General features: G+C 50.2%; 2 protein-coding genes across 2 annotated transcripts in view; both read right to left on the bottom strand.

Moving 5' to 3' along the window:
• IGDCC3 (immunoglobulin superfamily DCC subclass member 3) overlaps positions 1-1820 on the bottom strand; it is a gene marked incomplete at both ends in the record, with an annotated part of 83084 nt that extends 81264 nt beyond the window's left edge. Inside the window, one exon of the mRNA XM_079540921.1 lies at positions 1757-1820. Coding sequence (XP_079397047.1) covers positions 1757-1820 — 64 coding nt within the window. The remainder of the gene's footprint in view (positions 1-1756) is intronic.
• Positions 1821-10383: 8563 nt separating this feature from the next.
• The window catches only part of IGDCC4 (immunoglobulin superfamily DCC subclass member 4), a gene marked incomplete at both ends in the record, with an annotated part of 75509 nt that continues 71045 nt past the window's right edge, over positions 10384-14847 (bottom strand). The window contains 2 exons of the mRNA XM_079540694.1: positions 10384-10914; positions 12632-12796. Coding sequence (XP_079396820.1) covers positions 10384-10914; positions 12632-12796 — 696 coding nt within the window. The remainder of the gene's footprint in view (positions 10915-12631; positions 12797-14847) is intronic.

Below are 14847 nucleotides of genomic sequence, written 5' to 3'. Positions count from 1 at the left end.
AAGCCCTACACTGGTCCCAAACGCAGCACCGGTCCCAGTGACACACACAGTCCCCCAGACCGCCCTGCTCTGGGGAAAGCAGCAGCCCTGAGCCCAGAGCTTCTCCTGTTGGACCCCTCAAGAGAAACAAAACTCAAACGCAGGCTCGAATTTCATCCACTGTCTTTGAGTGGTACTGAGGAAATGATACCAGATACCCTCTTAGATATATTGAGAAAAAATTGTGTATTGTGTTACACCAATTTAGCAGAAGGAAGTCCTTTCTCACATCAAAAACCAAAAACACAAAGCCACGCAGAGCAGGACTTAGTGAAAGCTTACGGCTTCAATAATTCAGAAGTTAAGCCTACTTAAATATAAATGACGATGCTTAATTCCGAGGCTGCTACTGAGCACAGCCCTAGTATCCTATGCCTGCCTCTGAATGCTGGGCTCAGCAAGAAAGAAAAAAGCTGCCCACCAACCAAAACAAAGAGCTCCAGGAAATTAAGGGGGAGAAAAGAAAGAAAAAAAGAAGAAGCAAATAGAGTCCCAGTGCTGAGCGCATCCAACGCGCTGCGTTTGAGCCGCGCGAATGGGAGCCAAGCGGGCGGGAAGGGCGAAGCACCGGCCAGCACCTGCGCTCATCGTCCCCATCCGTCCCTTCTCCCCCGGCCGCAGGAGGCTGTTTGGGACGCAGCCGTACCTCACTGCTAAACACAGCGAGGGTGGGGGGAAACCTCAGCGCTGCAAAACTTCTCACGCAGAGCCAAGCGTCCGTGTTGGTCCTTTACAACCGGACAGCGCGCAGCCCAGGGGCTGCCCGACCGAACCGCAGCAGAACGCAACACGGGACAAGGAGACAGCGGCAGGCAAAGAACCGGGCAAACCCAGCTCAGTAAGGTTTTGCTTTCAACGATTCCCTCCTTTTCTCCCCCCCTTAAAAAAGAGGTACATTTGCAGCCAACCCCAGCGGTGCGACAGGAACCATGCCTTCACGTCCCCTCGCATCCCCCGCAGGTTGCTCCCGTTTCCCAGCACGAACCGCTGCGAACCACGTGGCGAAGTCTGCGCCGGGAACAGCCCGCAGCCCATCTCAGGACGCCCCGCATCGCAAGCCGATCTCCCGCACCCTCCGCTCCCTCTGCCCGCACCGGGCTGTCTCAAGCAGTTTCCGCATTGCTTTACGCGGCTGCTGAGCAGAAGGAGGGCGCGGGAGGCACGGGAAGCACCGCGCGGCAGCACCGCTCCGCAGCAGCGCGGCACAGCGCGAGCCCCGCGTCGCGTCAGCGGGAAGCGTCCCGTGCGCTGCGTGCAGGCAGCTCTGCGCGGTGCACGGGCTGCACGCCGAGCCGGGGAAGCACGGGCACGGCACCGCGGGCTTCAGATCGGCGCGTGCCGCTCTTGCGGCCGCCGAAGCACCGCTCGGTCTCATGCCTGCAGCCGCGGCTTCGGCCGGGCGCAGCGCTCAATGCGGCCGGGCTCCCAGCGGGTCGGGGGCCGCTCCGTCCGGCAGCCCCGAAATCTCAGCCCCACGGCCCCGTCCTTCCATCCCACGTACGGACGGTACCGCGGGCGGCGCCGGGCCCCGCTCAGCCCAACGGGAGCCCGACGGAGCGGCGGTGGCCGCAGGCGGGGAAGGGACCGGGAGAGGCGGGGGGTCCCAGAACGGAGCGCGGAGCGGGGGCTGAGCCCATTCAATGAAGGGGGCTGAGGAACCGACCGACGGACAGAAAGCGGCGACGGCTGCAGGTCCCGCCGCTCCCCACGCCCTTACCTCCGCAGCAGAGCAGCAGCAGTCCCAGCAGGCGGGCGGGCAGCGCGGAGCCCCGCGGGGCCATGGCATCCCGGGCGGGCGGCTCGGCTCCCCGCGCCCTACCGAGAGGGAGCGGCCCAGGAGGGAGAGGAGAGAGGCGAGAGCCACCCTCCAGTGGAGAGAAGAAAGAGAGAAAGAAAAACTGAAAAAAAAAAAAACCACCAAACAACCGAAAACGGGGGCGAAGAAAGCAAAAAGCGGATTTCAGCGCAGCTCCCCTCCGAGCGAGCACGCCGCCGCGCCGGGCGGGCGGGGGGCGGTGCTGAGGGAGCGGGGCCGGCGGGGGCGGGCAGCGGCTTGCGCCATCTTGCGTGTCCGCCCGCCGCGCCGCGCTGCGCTCCGTCAGGGGCCGCGCGCCGTCCCTCGGGGCTGTGCTTCGCCGGTGTTTCTTCAGCAGAGCCGCCTCGGGGGTCTCCCACCGCCGTCCTCCTGTGAGGGGTCTTCCTCACCCGAGCTGCCCCGTGGATCGCCGCCGAGGCATCTGTCCTCTCCGGTCTCCCTTCGCTACTACTCGGTCTCTTCGCCTCAGCTGCCTCACGGCTTTCCTCTGAGCGGCATTCCCTCATGATGTCCTCTCACCATCTTCCCCTCCCTGGTCTCCTGACTGCTCTCCCCTCGCCGCTGTTTCCCCACAGGTGGCGGTTGGCTGGGGCAGCCCATGCGATCAGTAGAATCACAAGGTTGAAAACGACCTGTCAGATCATCTAGTCCAACTGTCTTCTCGCTACCGTTGCTACCACCGAGTAAACCGTAGGGTTTAGGGGATGTAGGGGGTGTTCTCATCGTGGCTGCCTCAGGCCTGGACCCTCGCTGCGCCCGTCGGTGCTCAGTCCCTGTGTTGGAAATGGTGCCCAGGCCTGCAGCACACGGTGAGCTCAAAGCTCTCGGCCCCACGGCTGCAGTGCTTCCCAGTGAGTGCCTCAGCCGTGCCCGCACCTGGGAGCTGCCTCTTACCCACCTACAGGAATGGTAACCACAAACCTGGCGTTAAACTGGGCTGCAAAGAGAAAAGGCGCTGTTGAGATGGAGCAGCTTCAGACTGCTCTGTCGTGGGTTTCATTCTCAGGCTATCTTGGAAACCCAAACTGCCCACTGAGTTGGTTGTCAGTGCCTGGAAGTGCATCTGCAGAGAGCGGGGCAGTGCGGTTGCAGGGTGGCAGCTGGGAAGAGATCCCAAATCTGGGGAGGCACAGAGGACAGGCATGACAAAGAAGCAGCTTGGCTTGTCCCAGCCCAGCGCTCCTTATTCTAAGCACCATGATGTGACTTAGCTGGGTGAGTCATACAGCCATATTGCCTTTGAAGGTGCTCTTGTATTCGATGAACAACCCAGCGAGGAAGGACTCAGCAGGGGATGAGGTGCCCAAATCCTACAGCAGCCTGAAGATAACGTCCCAGTTTATGTCATGAAATGAGGTAACAACGCTGCCCAGCTCTCAGCCCTAATGCCAGAACAGTACCTTGCTGACACAGAATCACAGAATTGTAGGGGTTGGAAGGGACCTCCAGAGATCATCGAGTCCAACCCCCCTGCCAAAACAGGTTCCCTACAGCAGGTTGCACAGGTAGGCATCCAGGCAGTCTTGAACATCTCCAGAGAAGGAGACTCCACCTGTTCCAGTGCTACCAGTCCTCCCACTGGTGCTGCCCAGTACTCTGCCCCTCTCTGCAAACACAACTTCCACTCATCATAATCATCGTTAGTGAAGTCATCTCTTCAGTGACCGCTCAAAGTCTTTTGTGTGTTTGTCTGAGGGCAGAGGGGGCAGACAACAGGAAAAAAAGAAAAACAACAGAATTAGATCTTAAGTCTAATTCTTTGCACCAAAACAGGTTACTAATCCTGCCTGGGTCAGAAACTGATGAGAACACGTTGTAAAGACAGGCAATGGATAGAGACAGCTCCCTGGATGGTGCGCTCTGATGTGGTGGAGCCGGTTAGAATGGAAAGGAGACGTCACTGCATCTGCTCCACATTAAAGGTTTGCTCATTTAGAGTAGAGCTGATCTGTAAGAAGTTGCTTTCAGTGGGGAAGAATTTGCTCTGGGCTGAACTGGCCCTGTTGGCCCCTCAGGAACATCTGAATTCCTGCACCGTTGCTGACCTTTTGCACAAACTCTGCTCCTGCTTCCTGCTCCCCAGCCGTCTCCCTGGCTGCCACCATGCAAGTATTTCTCTATCACTCACAGCCACTACAGGCTCATAGCAGCTCCAGGGACGCTACCAGTGTGGTAAACATCTCCAGAGTCTGACCAGCCCCAAGGATGTCTTGTCAGAATCAATAATTCTAAGGGGAAAAAAAAACAAAAGAAACAAACAAACAACAAAAAACCCAACCCACCACAGTGTGTTTTGTAGTGCTTCTTTCCCCCAGAAGCCTGATTTTGGATGCTTTTGCTCCTGTGCGTAGGTGATGGCAAGGGTGGCAGTGGCAGGACACAGGACTGGGGACAGGCAGCCATCTCTTCGAGGGCATGACTCAGTGCAGCCCACATCTTGCAGCTGACATGGGTGACACCACTGGTGTCACATTTAGAAATCCCAAGTGTGCCCAACAATGGGACTCGTGTTAAAAGCAATGAGATTTTCAAAGAAAAATGCAAGTTTGCAGCCTTTCTTAGAGTTACTTGAGGACAGCATCTGGAGCACTCATGTTTTTCTGTGCTCTTCTGTAACTATGAGGGCTTAAAAAGTTTTGTAGTGCTGGACCCGGGAATTTGTTTATCACGCTGTGAGCAGAAATCTGAAAAACGGCCCCTCATGCAGAGGAGTCCGAGCACCATCTGTCTGTTGTCCCCCTCAGATGTTACCCAAGTTATCCTCCATGAGAAGCAGCTCAAAGGGCTCAGCTCACCGCCTGCTCAGTGAACTTCTATCAGTGCCAGAAGTGCTCCTGATTTACACCAATTAATTGCAGACTGAGGTCCCCAAGACACCATTAGTAATTTCAGGGAACGAAGCGGGAGATTAACCTGTCTGAATTAACTCCATTTATTATTCTCTGTGTAACTGTGGTTTCCCTGTCTGCTAACAGTCTGGGAGCTTTTCGCTTCCATAAATATAGGTGGGGTTTTGACATCTGTTTTGTGATCTGTGTCATAGGAGAGCCAAAATCAGGGCACCCATCTGGAGGTACCGAGCTCTGCCGCTCCTGGAAGCTGCTTTTCAGCATGAAAACTCTGCTATCCGTGCTCAGGGCTGTGGCTGGGATCAGCCCAGGCTGTGTGACAGAGGGGTGATGACATGGTGTTGCTGCATGTCCTTGGTCAGACCTCTCTCCCTCAGGCATGGCTGTAAAATACTGCACGGAGGCATGCTGCTGTTTGGAAAGCCTGGGAGAGGCTTTATAACTGCTTTATAACACATTGCTTGCAGTGCAGAGTGTAGTATGGGGTGCGTACAGCTGTGGAGCATCATCCCAAGCCACCTCCCTGCATCACAGCCCTTTGCCTCATTGTGCCACTTCCCACCAGGCTGTGCTGGGCAGCATATCTATATATATTCTATACCGGCTGCTTACCGACTGAGCTGACCAGAGCCTTGAGCTCAGTGCAGTGATTGCCAGCTGCATCACAGCACTGGATACAGGGGTGATAAAAGAATGAAAGGCAGACAGATGCCTTGCTCTTACCTTCACTCGTCTGTAATCCCAGTTCCCCTGTAACTGCTCTGTCTGTGAATCCCTCTGCTGTTAACTCAGTTGCTGTCTTGTTTCCAGTTGTCCCACTCAGCAGCATCACACTGAGAAGTGGGACAAGCAGTCAACCCCCCACAAAGGTCCTTCCTCGCTCATTACCTGTCATTAAGAGAAAGACTCATCGGAGTTACAGTTTGACAGAGTTCCCTTCAACCACCATCAGAGAACACTATGCTAAGTGCAGATTTATTACCACTGTAATGCAGATAAAATGAGATTTTATGGCCCTGTAGTCCTGGAAGCATAAAGCAATAATGGAAGCTATCTACTCAAGTAGGGAATGCATCCTAGGAAGAAAGGGAGATGCACGGGAGGTTAATAGCGTTCCTCAGGCACTGCCAGGCATCTTCTCACCAATCTGGCTGGACACAAGCCACTAAGTGTTTAATTTAGTGCATCGTCTAAGAGAGGTCTCACCATTTGTTTGCTAGATGCTTCTGCTTATTTTCCAAATAAAATTCCTCAATAATGTAATGGATAAAACTGGAGGGTTTGGGTTTGTTTTGTTTGTTTTTTTTTTAATAGGAATCAGCTCAATAGCTGAGAAATGAGCAAGCATCAAGAAAGACCTGCTGACCCCAAACTGTGCCTGAAATCCCAGCAGAGTGATGTCTAAGGAAGAAAGCACTCACCACCATAACACTCCCAGCCTCCATGGTTACAAGCTCAGGCACTGAAGTGAGCATGAATCCCCAGTCCTGCTCCCACCAGCAAGCACTGCAGCTGCAATATAACCTCCAGTTAGCAGACCAGACACTGGTTCTGGGGCATTTGCCTCCACTCTTTCCATCAGTGATGTCTATCAGCTCACACAGATGAACAAGTCCTGCATCAGTCGGGTATGGGCTGCACAGAGGTGGTGAAACCTATGCCATCTTCTCACTGTGACCCAGCACAACACCAGAGGCACTCTGCCACGTAGCCTCAGGGCTCTCAGCTGCAAGGTCTTGCTCAGATCCATCGTGAGTTCCTCGGGTACGCATGAGGAGATTGGCGATGTAAGCAAATGCACATGCGGTCCCTCTCACATCACAAGGCACAGCTCTAGTCAGGCTGCAGAGATACACAAGCATTGGGGCAGGATCAGCCTTCCACAGCAAAACTCTTCCTCAGAGCAAGAGCTGCAAAAGATGGACTCAGGAGACAAATTCCACTGGTTTTCTGTTGTGCGTGTGAGGTTTTTTAGGGTTTTATTAATAATCCATTAGTTAAGGAATATAAGGACAACGTTTTCTTACACTTCAGCACTCGAGTATTTGTGGAGTAAGAACAGTCTCTGAAGAAAGAAAGTTATAATTAAGTACAGCATGGAACCAAATACAGACACAATCTTCAAACAAGACCAAGCTCTGGTTACACATCCTTATGCACTGTGCAGAAAGTGAAACGAAATTTAATTTTAAAATATTAGCATAGGAACATGATAACAGAACTAGATGGTAGGTTTCTGCTGGACTACACACCTCTTTTCTAACAAGGGTATTGATTAGAAAAGACACAACGATCCCTTCCAAACATCTATTTCTAATGAGATCAAAAACATACACAGCGATCCACTACAATGGGTGTTTTCTTATAGGTGTGTTTCATGGGCTGATCTCAGGATTATTAGCTAGTAACATAACAAATTCTCAAAGCCTAGGTTATAAGTTAGCTCATCTTAACTATTTAAACCAGAACCTTACTGTCTGTTAAGTAAGAAATCAAATTGCAAAGTTGAGATATTCAGCTCAGTCATGTATTTCATCTAACAAAGATCTAAAAGAAGAAAAGGATAAGAATTGTGACTCTCACAGCAGCATGGAAATATACAGTTGTGTAGCCAAACGGTAACATTAATACCACAAAATTATGCCAGAGAGACAGATTTGACATTTTAACAAAGTAAAACAACACACACTGGCAAAAAGCTGAATAGCAATAACCTTTAGTGTTACTGGAAGGGAGAAAAGGGGGAAGGGAGCCTGATGATTAGGAACATATATTAAGTACAATGGGTAATTAAAGGTAACAACAGTTTGAGCGTCTGTGAGAAATTGGCAAGAAAGCTACTTATTTCATGATAAAAAAATATACGCACTGGTTGTTTCAAGCTTTACACGAAATGTATGTTATCTGTCTTCTTCCTTTCACTTCTAATCCAGTCCCACATGTGCCCAATCAGCATGGGGGGGGGGCTGGGGTACAGCTGCACCAAACGAGGGTACAGAGATCAGCTTTGCTGCTGCCAATCAGCAGTGATCTCTTGTTTCTGAGAGACCCGCTCTGATTTCTGCAGCTGAGGTTTGCTGCCTCAGTCCACCGTCACGCAGCACCTGGACATCCAAGCTTCATGCTTCAGAAGCCTCAACGTGAGGAAACAAAGAATTTCTGCGGTGCTTAAGGAGAGCACTCTGCTCTCAGACTATGCAGCTAACCCAGTGGTTTGGGACTGGCCCAAGATGATCCAGGTGAGCAGTGCCACACCATGCTTGCTTGTGCGGGCTTCCGTGACTGGCAGGGATGGATAGTGGGCTGATCAGCATTGCTCAGCCGATGGTTATGTGATTCCTAAAGCTGGTACAGACAAAGCAGAGGGTGGATGTACCTAGGAGTGTCCCTATGGCACAGCCCCTCATCAGCCACGGGACTAAGCCTCCATCCACACAAGTCCTCTGTATGGAAAGATCAGGGCTGACACGTGACCTGCCCCAGGTACAGCATGACCACAGGAAGCCAGCAGAGCTCCAACATCCATTGTGCCTGCTGCTGGCCCAACTCCTCCTGGCGCTGCCCTCCAGCAGTGGGATATCAGTGGAAGTAATCCTTTGGCGTGCTTTCATGCTTGCAGATGGCAACTTGGCTTTGGAGATGAAAGAAGTCACAGAGGTTCTTCTAGAGCGAGCTTTTTTGGAGCATGGTCATCTCCTTTTGCACACCAAAGTTAGCATGGCTTGTCCAGGCAAGGACTCCCCCACAAAATTGACTACCAGCTCAGGTCCAGCTACAGAAATCTGCCCCCACCTCCACAGCTGGTGCCTGATAGTCCCCAGTTGGAGGGTTTACACTCCTGCAATTGCATCCGCTCTCATATAACTGTGAATGACCCTTATTGCCTGCAATAACACTTCACTGCCTTATCGGTAACACTGCTAAGTTGTTAGTTTCAAAGTCTTGTGGCAGTGAGTTCTTGGAGGTTAATTATGCACTTCCACTGCCCAGTTATCATGGCTTTCTAGCTTCGTGCATTAACTCCTGCCTAGCAATGATTTCCAGCCTCTGCTTTTCAGCCATGGTGCTTCAGAGCCCAGAACAGCATTTCTGAGACTCCTGGGCTGGAGTCGCTCCAAACACCAACTGGAGCAGCTGAGTCAACAAGTAGAAGTACAGACGTGTAACAGAGTGTCATGCTGGGGGGAGAAACTGCAGGATGGGGAAAGGTGGAAGCTTCAACAACAGCTTCCCAACAGTGTACATGGAGGCTTAGAGGTTCCCTGCTGAACAGCAGTCTGGCAGCAAGGACAAAGGCTGGTCCAGCTCAGCTCCAACGCAGGGCACATTGAGAGGGTTCTCAGAAATGATGAGAAATTATCTCCTGTTCATCCAAAACCTTCAGCAAGCTCGCTGCTTACGGGAGGCTGAGTTGCTCTCTGGAACTTGAGCATGAGTGGTCTCCATTTGAGCACAAAAGATGTGCCCAGGCTCACAAGTTGATTTTGTAATTGTTGGTTCTTTTCTTCCTCTTTGCTAGCATAAATTTCTTAAAGAAAAACTGATCAACATCCTGCCAGCTGAAGCAGTCTCCTTTGGCCAGCTCCTGTAAAACACAGTCCTACAAAGAAACACAACCCCCTCCAGCTGTAGGGAACGTGTCTAAGCAATACTTAGAAACAAAGCAAGATAGACATCAGCTCTGCAGCACTATTCAAAAAAATAGTCAACAACCAGTGCAAACATATTCTTTAGAAAAAGGCAGTATAAGAATAAGTTAAAACCTATAATGGACTATAACAAAAGAGTAGATCTACTGCTTTTTTCTCCAACAGACATGAGGTAGTTGTGTTGTTAGGGAGGACAATAAAACAAAGGAAAGAGAGAAGTAGTAAAAATGCTACTCTACACCACACGCTACTCCACTTCATAAAATTAAATAATATAAAGATGCTCCAAGGAAATAAAAATACATGTCGTACATTAAAAGGACAGATGCGTACCTAAAATATTAGGTACAAGAACCTTCATAAAACAAAGTCCAGGTTGGTGAAATGACCCAGACACCAAAGAAGGTTCTATACAGTACAAGTTGTTAGAGGCACTCGTAGAGTGTGTAATAAAAGGCCACTACATCAGCCTGCTAGCAATGGTTACTGTGGCAGCGTACCAAGAGAGCCTTATAATCCTTTTAACCACGGGAGGGCAGAAAAGGCTGGTGGTTACAGCTCTGTTGCGTTGGTTCCACCCCCGTGTGGGACTCCGACAAAGTCCATCCCAACACCAGAAGGCAGCAGGTAGTCCAAGGCCTCCGTGGACAAGAGAAGTTGAGGAGACTGGCTCAGCACACCGTGCCTCTTGCCAGGCGTACAGGGGCCTACAGTGAGGTGATGGCACCAGCCCAACACAGAAGGCTCTGCTCTAGCTGTGGTTTCACGTCAGTCTTCGGCAGACACCTCAGTTCTGCTCCCAGAACACCAGGTTGCTCATTAGCTTCGGCGGAAAGATGGGCCCTTATCAGTCTACCTACTGATTTCTTGAAGGCGATATGTACAGCTGACAGGTCCTAACCCCGTTCTGGTGAGATGCTGCACCTTCTTAGCTCGATCCAGTGAACCGAGGGCATGCAGTACCTCAAGGGAACAGGCCCTTAGCGGTGCTTCTAGCTCTCCCATGATCAAAATCAGATTAGTTCACTCTTCAATGATTGTGGACACATGCTATGTTCTCAGATGCTGAGGATGAACTGGTTAAACCAGAGTTACTACACAGGGGAGCCTCCTCTGGGGCCACAGATAGCGCCTGGCACTTGACTGCCTGCACATCCCCCCTGCCTTCCGGGATGGAGTCCAAATCTCCACTCTCCACTGAATCCAAACTTTCCCCGTTCCTGTGGAAGCCATTGGTGAGCCCGGGGATGCAAACTGCCTCTGCTGTGTCAGTCTTTCTGGTGGCATACAACAGCTCATCCTGGGTCTGAGCCTCCACGCTGCCCGAGCAGTCCATCAATGCTTGGAGAGCATCCTGCTGGGTGCTGGGAGAGCTGGGGAGAGCCAGGTCACCAGAGGAAAACTCTTCAGGGTCCTGCTCCTCGGTTTCTGTCTCTTGAGTATCCAGGGTGCGCAGCTGGGAGTCATAGTCTCTGTCAGAGGCTGAAAAATCAGAATGAACAATGACCTCTGCTTGCACTTGGTGGAGGCTGGCTGGCGGGTGACTCTTCTTTACTTCATTCTGTTATCAGAAATGGGGAGAAAAAAAGAAAAAAAAAGCCATGTAAATTAATTGAGGCTGTGACCTAACCAAGCACTGCAACGTGTGGGTTTTTTTAATTCCACAGAGTGCAATGGGATGTACACCTGCTGCTATTAAGCACTATCTTGATATGTTTCTCAGAGCTGAAGCCTTAAGAAGCAACTCAAATAATCTCAGGATCATTATTCCTGTTTTACATTTGGGAAAGCAAGTCCCAGGGGTGATCTGCCCAAGGTTTCTTGGCAGGCTGGAGCAACCACTCCTCCAAGCCTCTGTCAGACAACAATTTTCAAAACTCACCACTCCATTTCCATATTGACAACCAGATTTCAAGAGCAGCAATTGAGAAAATTGGCTGCTGAGAAAGCTCGTGGTAAAGACCCACACCAAGGCTCCCTTCCCTTTTCTGGTTTAATCTTGGTACATGCCACCAAAGGTTTGCTCATTTGCTCATTACAACCCTTGTCACAACTTGCAAGGGTTGGTATAAATTCAAACACTTCAAATCAGAAAGAAAGCAGTTAACTTCTGCAGAGTTTAAGCAGAATTCAGGCTATAGGTCTCCACAAGCCTGGCTAACAGGTCACTCATTCTGCCAAATTATCATTCAGTAATTTAACAGTCAAACTAGTTTGGAAGGTCCCAAAGAGCTCTTTAGGCAAATCAGTGCTCAGACTCTGCACTGTGTGATTTAGGAGTAAGAAGACAATTCAAAGTATGGAAGTGAGATATCTCGTGTGTAATTTGTGCCTTCTGTTGAAGGCAATTTTTTTGCATCATTTACATATTTTAACAGTTTTCCCCTTTTGTTGACAAACTCTGATGGAGAAGCTGTGCTGTAAACAGTGCCCTGTAATTGGGTTGTAAAACATCATCTTAACTCTATCCACAATGTTAATTACATCCTGTGTATAATTGATTTTCACACTACTATCTAGGAAGAAAACATAGGTGGGTTACTTAGAAGTATTTGTTGGGGGTGAGCTTCTTAAAGCAGTAATTAGATCCACCTTCTGGTACAGAGCCAACCCGAATAGGTACTGACTTACTTTGCTGGGATGGCATAGATGTTATGTGGCACAAATGCTATTTATTCCAATGAAACAAAACCAGAAATAGCATTTTCTCCCAATCTATACATGCACACAAAGGTGGCAAGTGCAGTGGAAATTGCTATACTCTATCTGGAGTTTCAGGAGCTTAAATCAACCCTCAACCTTTGACTCCTACTGTAGACCAAAATGCAATTCCTTCTCCAAGCAGGCACACCATACATGTTAGTGAGACTGTGCTGAGCACTGCAGCTCCTAACCCACGGCCACAGCGAAGGCCCAAAGGAACCAGGGCTACTGCAGCCCTCCTGCCAGCTGAGCTGCCCAAGACCTGTGGACACCACCAAGAGGACAAAGCCCTTTTCAGCTTTTGTTTTTCTTCCAGCCCTTTTCAGGCCCCCTGGGCTGCCTGAAGTCAAGGCAATGAGGGGAGAGCTGAGGCTTTCGAAAACGAGTGGAAAAAAATATGCACAGATCTTACTCAAATCCCACCAGTGGCACAAGCATACACTCCTATACCTAGGAAAAAATAAAGCCCATGGTCAGCTATTTTTTCCGATGTTGCAAAAAGGAAAAACAGAGATGGGGTACAGAAATGGAAAAAACACTCCGAACCCACAAGGCAATAAACCAAAGACACCCACCATCACGGCATCATAAACCAGAGCTTGGAACAAAAGCTTCTGTCCTGCACTGGAAGGGAGCTTCAGTGATCCGTTCACAGCAGGGAGAGGCTCTTTTGTGATAGTGTCCCCATATCTGGCTGTGCTGTTTGTCCAGGGCTGGTTAGCTGATTTATTCCATGAAGACTGCAGAAAAAAAAAAATCAGAAGAGAGAAGAGATCCAATTACCACAGATACAGATTCTTATCCGCTTAAACCTGAAATGAGAAGCAGCTCGAGAAAGGAAAGAGCAAGTTGGGAAAAATACCATGGTGTCAGAAGAGCGAGTTAAATGCAGGGAACGCTTCCAACAGCATCAAAATAGAAACGCTCATCACAGCGGGCCAGTGCAGTCACCACATTACAGCAGGGTTACAAGGTCTGATGCAGAGCAAGGGGATGAAAGTTGCCAGAGGGCTCACGAGCGGACTCAGAAGGGGCTTTCCTCTGCTTCCTACATATTGAGGCTAACTGCATCACTGTGCAAGACCCTACACCGCAGGGCCCAACTGACACCAGCTCCCTGCAAAGCTGCCAACAGCCCAGAGCTGTGCAAGCCTGCTGAAAAACACTGCAAAACTGAACAGGGGTGGCGGAAGTCTGGAGCTGAGTGCTTCCGGTGTTTGCTTTGGCAAAGCAATGCTCCGCAGCATGGAGAAGGGCTGTCACCTGTGAGTGCTGGCATGTGTGCTCCAGTATGAGTTGGGGACAACTGCTCTCTCTTTCCTGCTCCGAGCTAGGGCCTGGGTAAACACTCTGCTATTGCCCATCCATAAAGAGGCACAAAATTTGGGGCCTTATTTTATTGATTTATTGCAACAGACCACCAAGCAATTCTTAGCTCAGCTTAAATCCCCTGGGCAACCAGTGTTACCTTGTTTGTAGATCTAATTAAATTATATGAGCTGAATGCAATTTGTTCTGGGTTCTCTCAGCTTCCCCTTCCAATAAACTGTTGAATGCACACCTCTGTGTATGGGAAATGTGTACCTTTAAGAGCTGAAGTTATTTAACAGCTCAGACTATTAGTTCACAGGCAGAAAAGTATTTTCTTTCCAGGGTCTGATTTTACTGGGCCGCCCTGCGTGTACCTGAGCTCAGCCTTGCTGCTGGCACACACACACACACACACACACACACACACACACAGACAGCACGAGGAAGATGTGAGCCAGCCAGCTCTGGGTGTGTTCCACAGATGTTACGTGTTGCCTGGATAGAAGGGAAAGAACAGTGTAAGGCTGAAGCCAAGAGAAAGTGAAGAGGAAATCTGGACCTGACACAGCTGTGAGCATGCATGTCTGTGTGTGCATACAGAATGCCGTGGTGTCAGCACGACGGCACGTCTATCCAAACCCACCAGACACCTATTGCTTACTGTCAGCCAGGGGAAACACAAGTTTCTGCTCTGCATATGTGGCCACCACTTACTCAGGCCCACTCAATTCCAGCAATGAGGAGCACAGAATGACCCAGCTGAGACGGCAAGGAGATTTCTGACATCAGCCTGACCTAGCATGAGTCATTTGACCTCCTTATGCCTCGGTCCATCTGGCTGGAAATTAGGTAGAAATACATGATCAGATGCTATACATGAGCCAGGCGTTTCTAAGTCAGCTATTTAGCAAGAGGCAAATGCTACCTCATGCTGTCGGTGCTGGCAGAAGGCACAGCTAAGCAGTCACATAGAGCAGAGCACTGGACCCTGACTGCAACACCCAGTGGGAGGCAGAGCAGTGTTACATCCCATGCCAACCCCAACTCACAGCAGCTTTGCCATAACCTCAGGATCCAGCCCCTAGAAAACAGCCTTGGTTATGTGACAGCACCCTGCAGAACAGCAGCTTCTGCGCTGCAGCTGTGGATGTCAGGCAGTCCTTCATGTAGACACGGATACTAGAGGTGGCATCTTCGCCATTCCTCTCTCCACAATTTTTGATGAGGATTGCCAAGAGCATTTCCTAATTGCTCCCCTTCTAAGCGGACAATCATTAAACCACACTAACAAGAAGAAATTAACCAAGCAACGGCACACGGCTCACACTAAGGAGCATCACTGAACACGACTACCCAACGAACGCGTTCAGTTTGCTTCTCCTGCCATCTGAAAGGCTTTCTGCAGCGACAGCGCTGACTGATGGCTTCTGTGCCTTTTCCAAGGAACATACGTTACTGAGCAAATACTGCCTGGAAACTT

This window comes from Tetrao urogallus (assembly GCF_951394365.1).
Source record: "Tetrao urogallus genome assembly, chromosome: 11".
Taxonomy (NCBI): domain Eukaryota; kingdom Metazoa; phylum Chordata; class Aves; order Galliformes; family Phasianidae; genus Tetrao; species Tetrao urogallus.
This window is presented reverse-complemented; position numbering and strand designations above follow the sequence as displayed.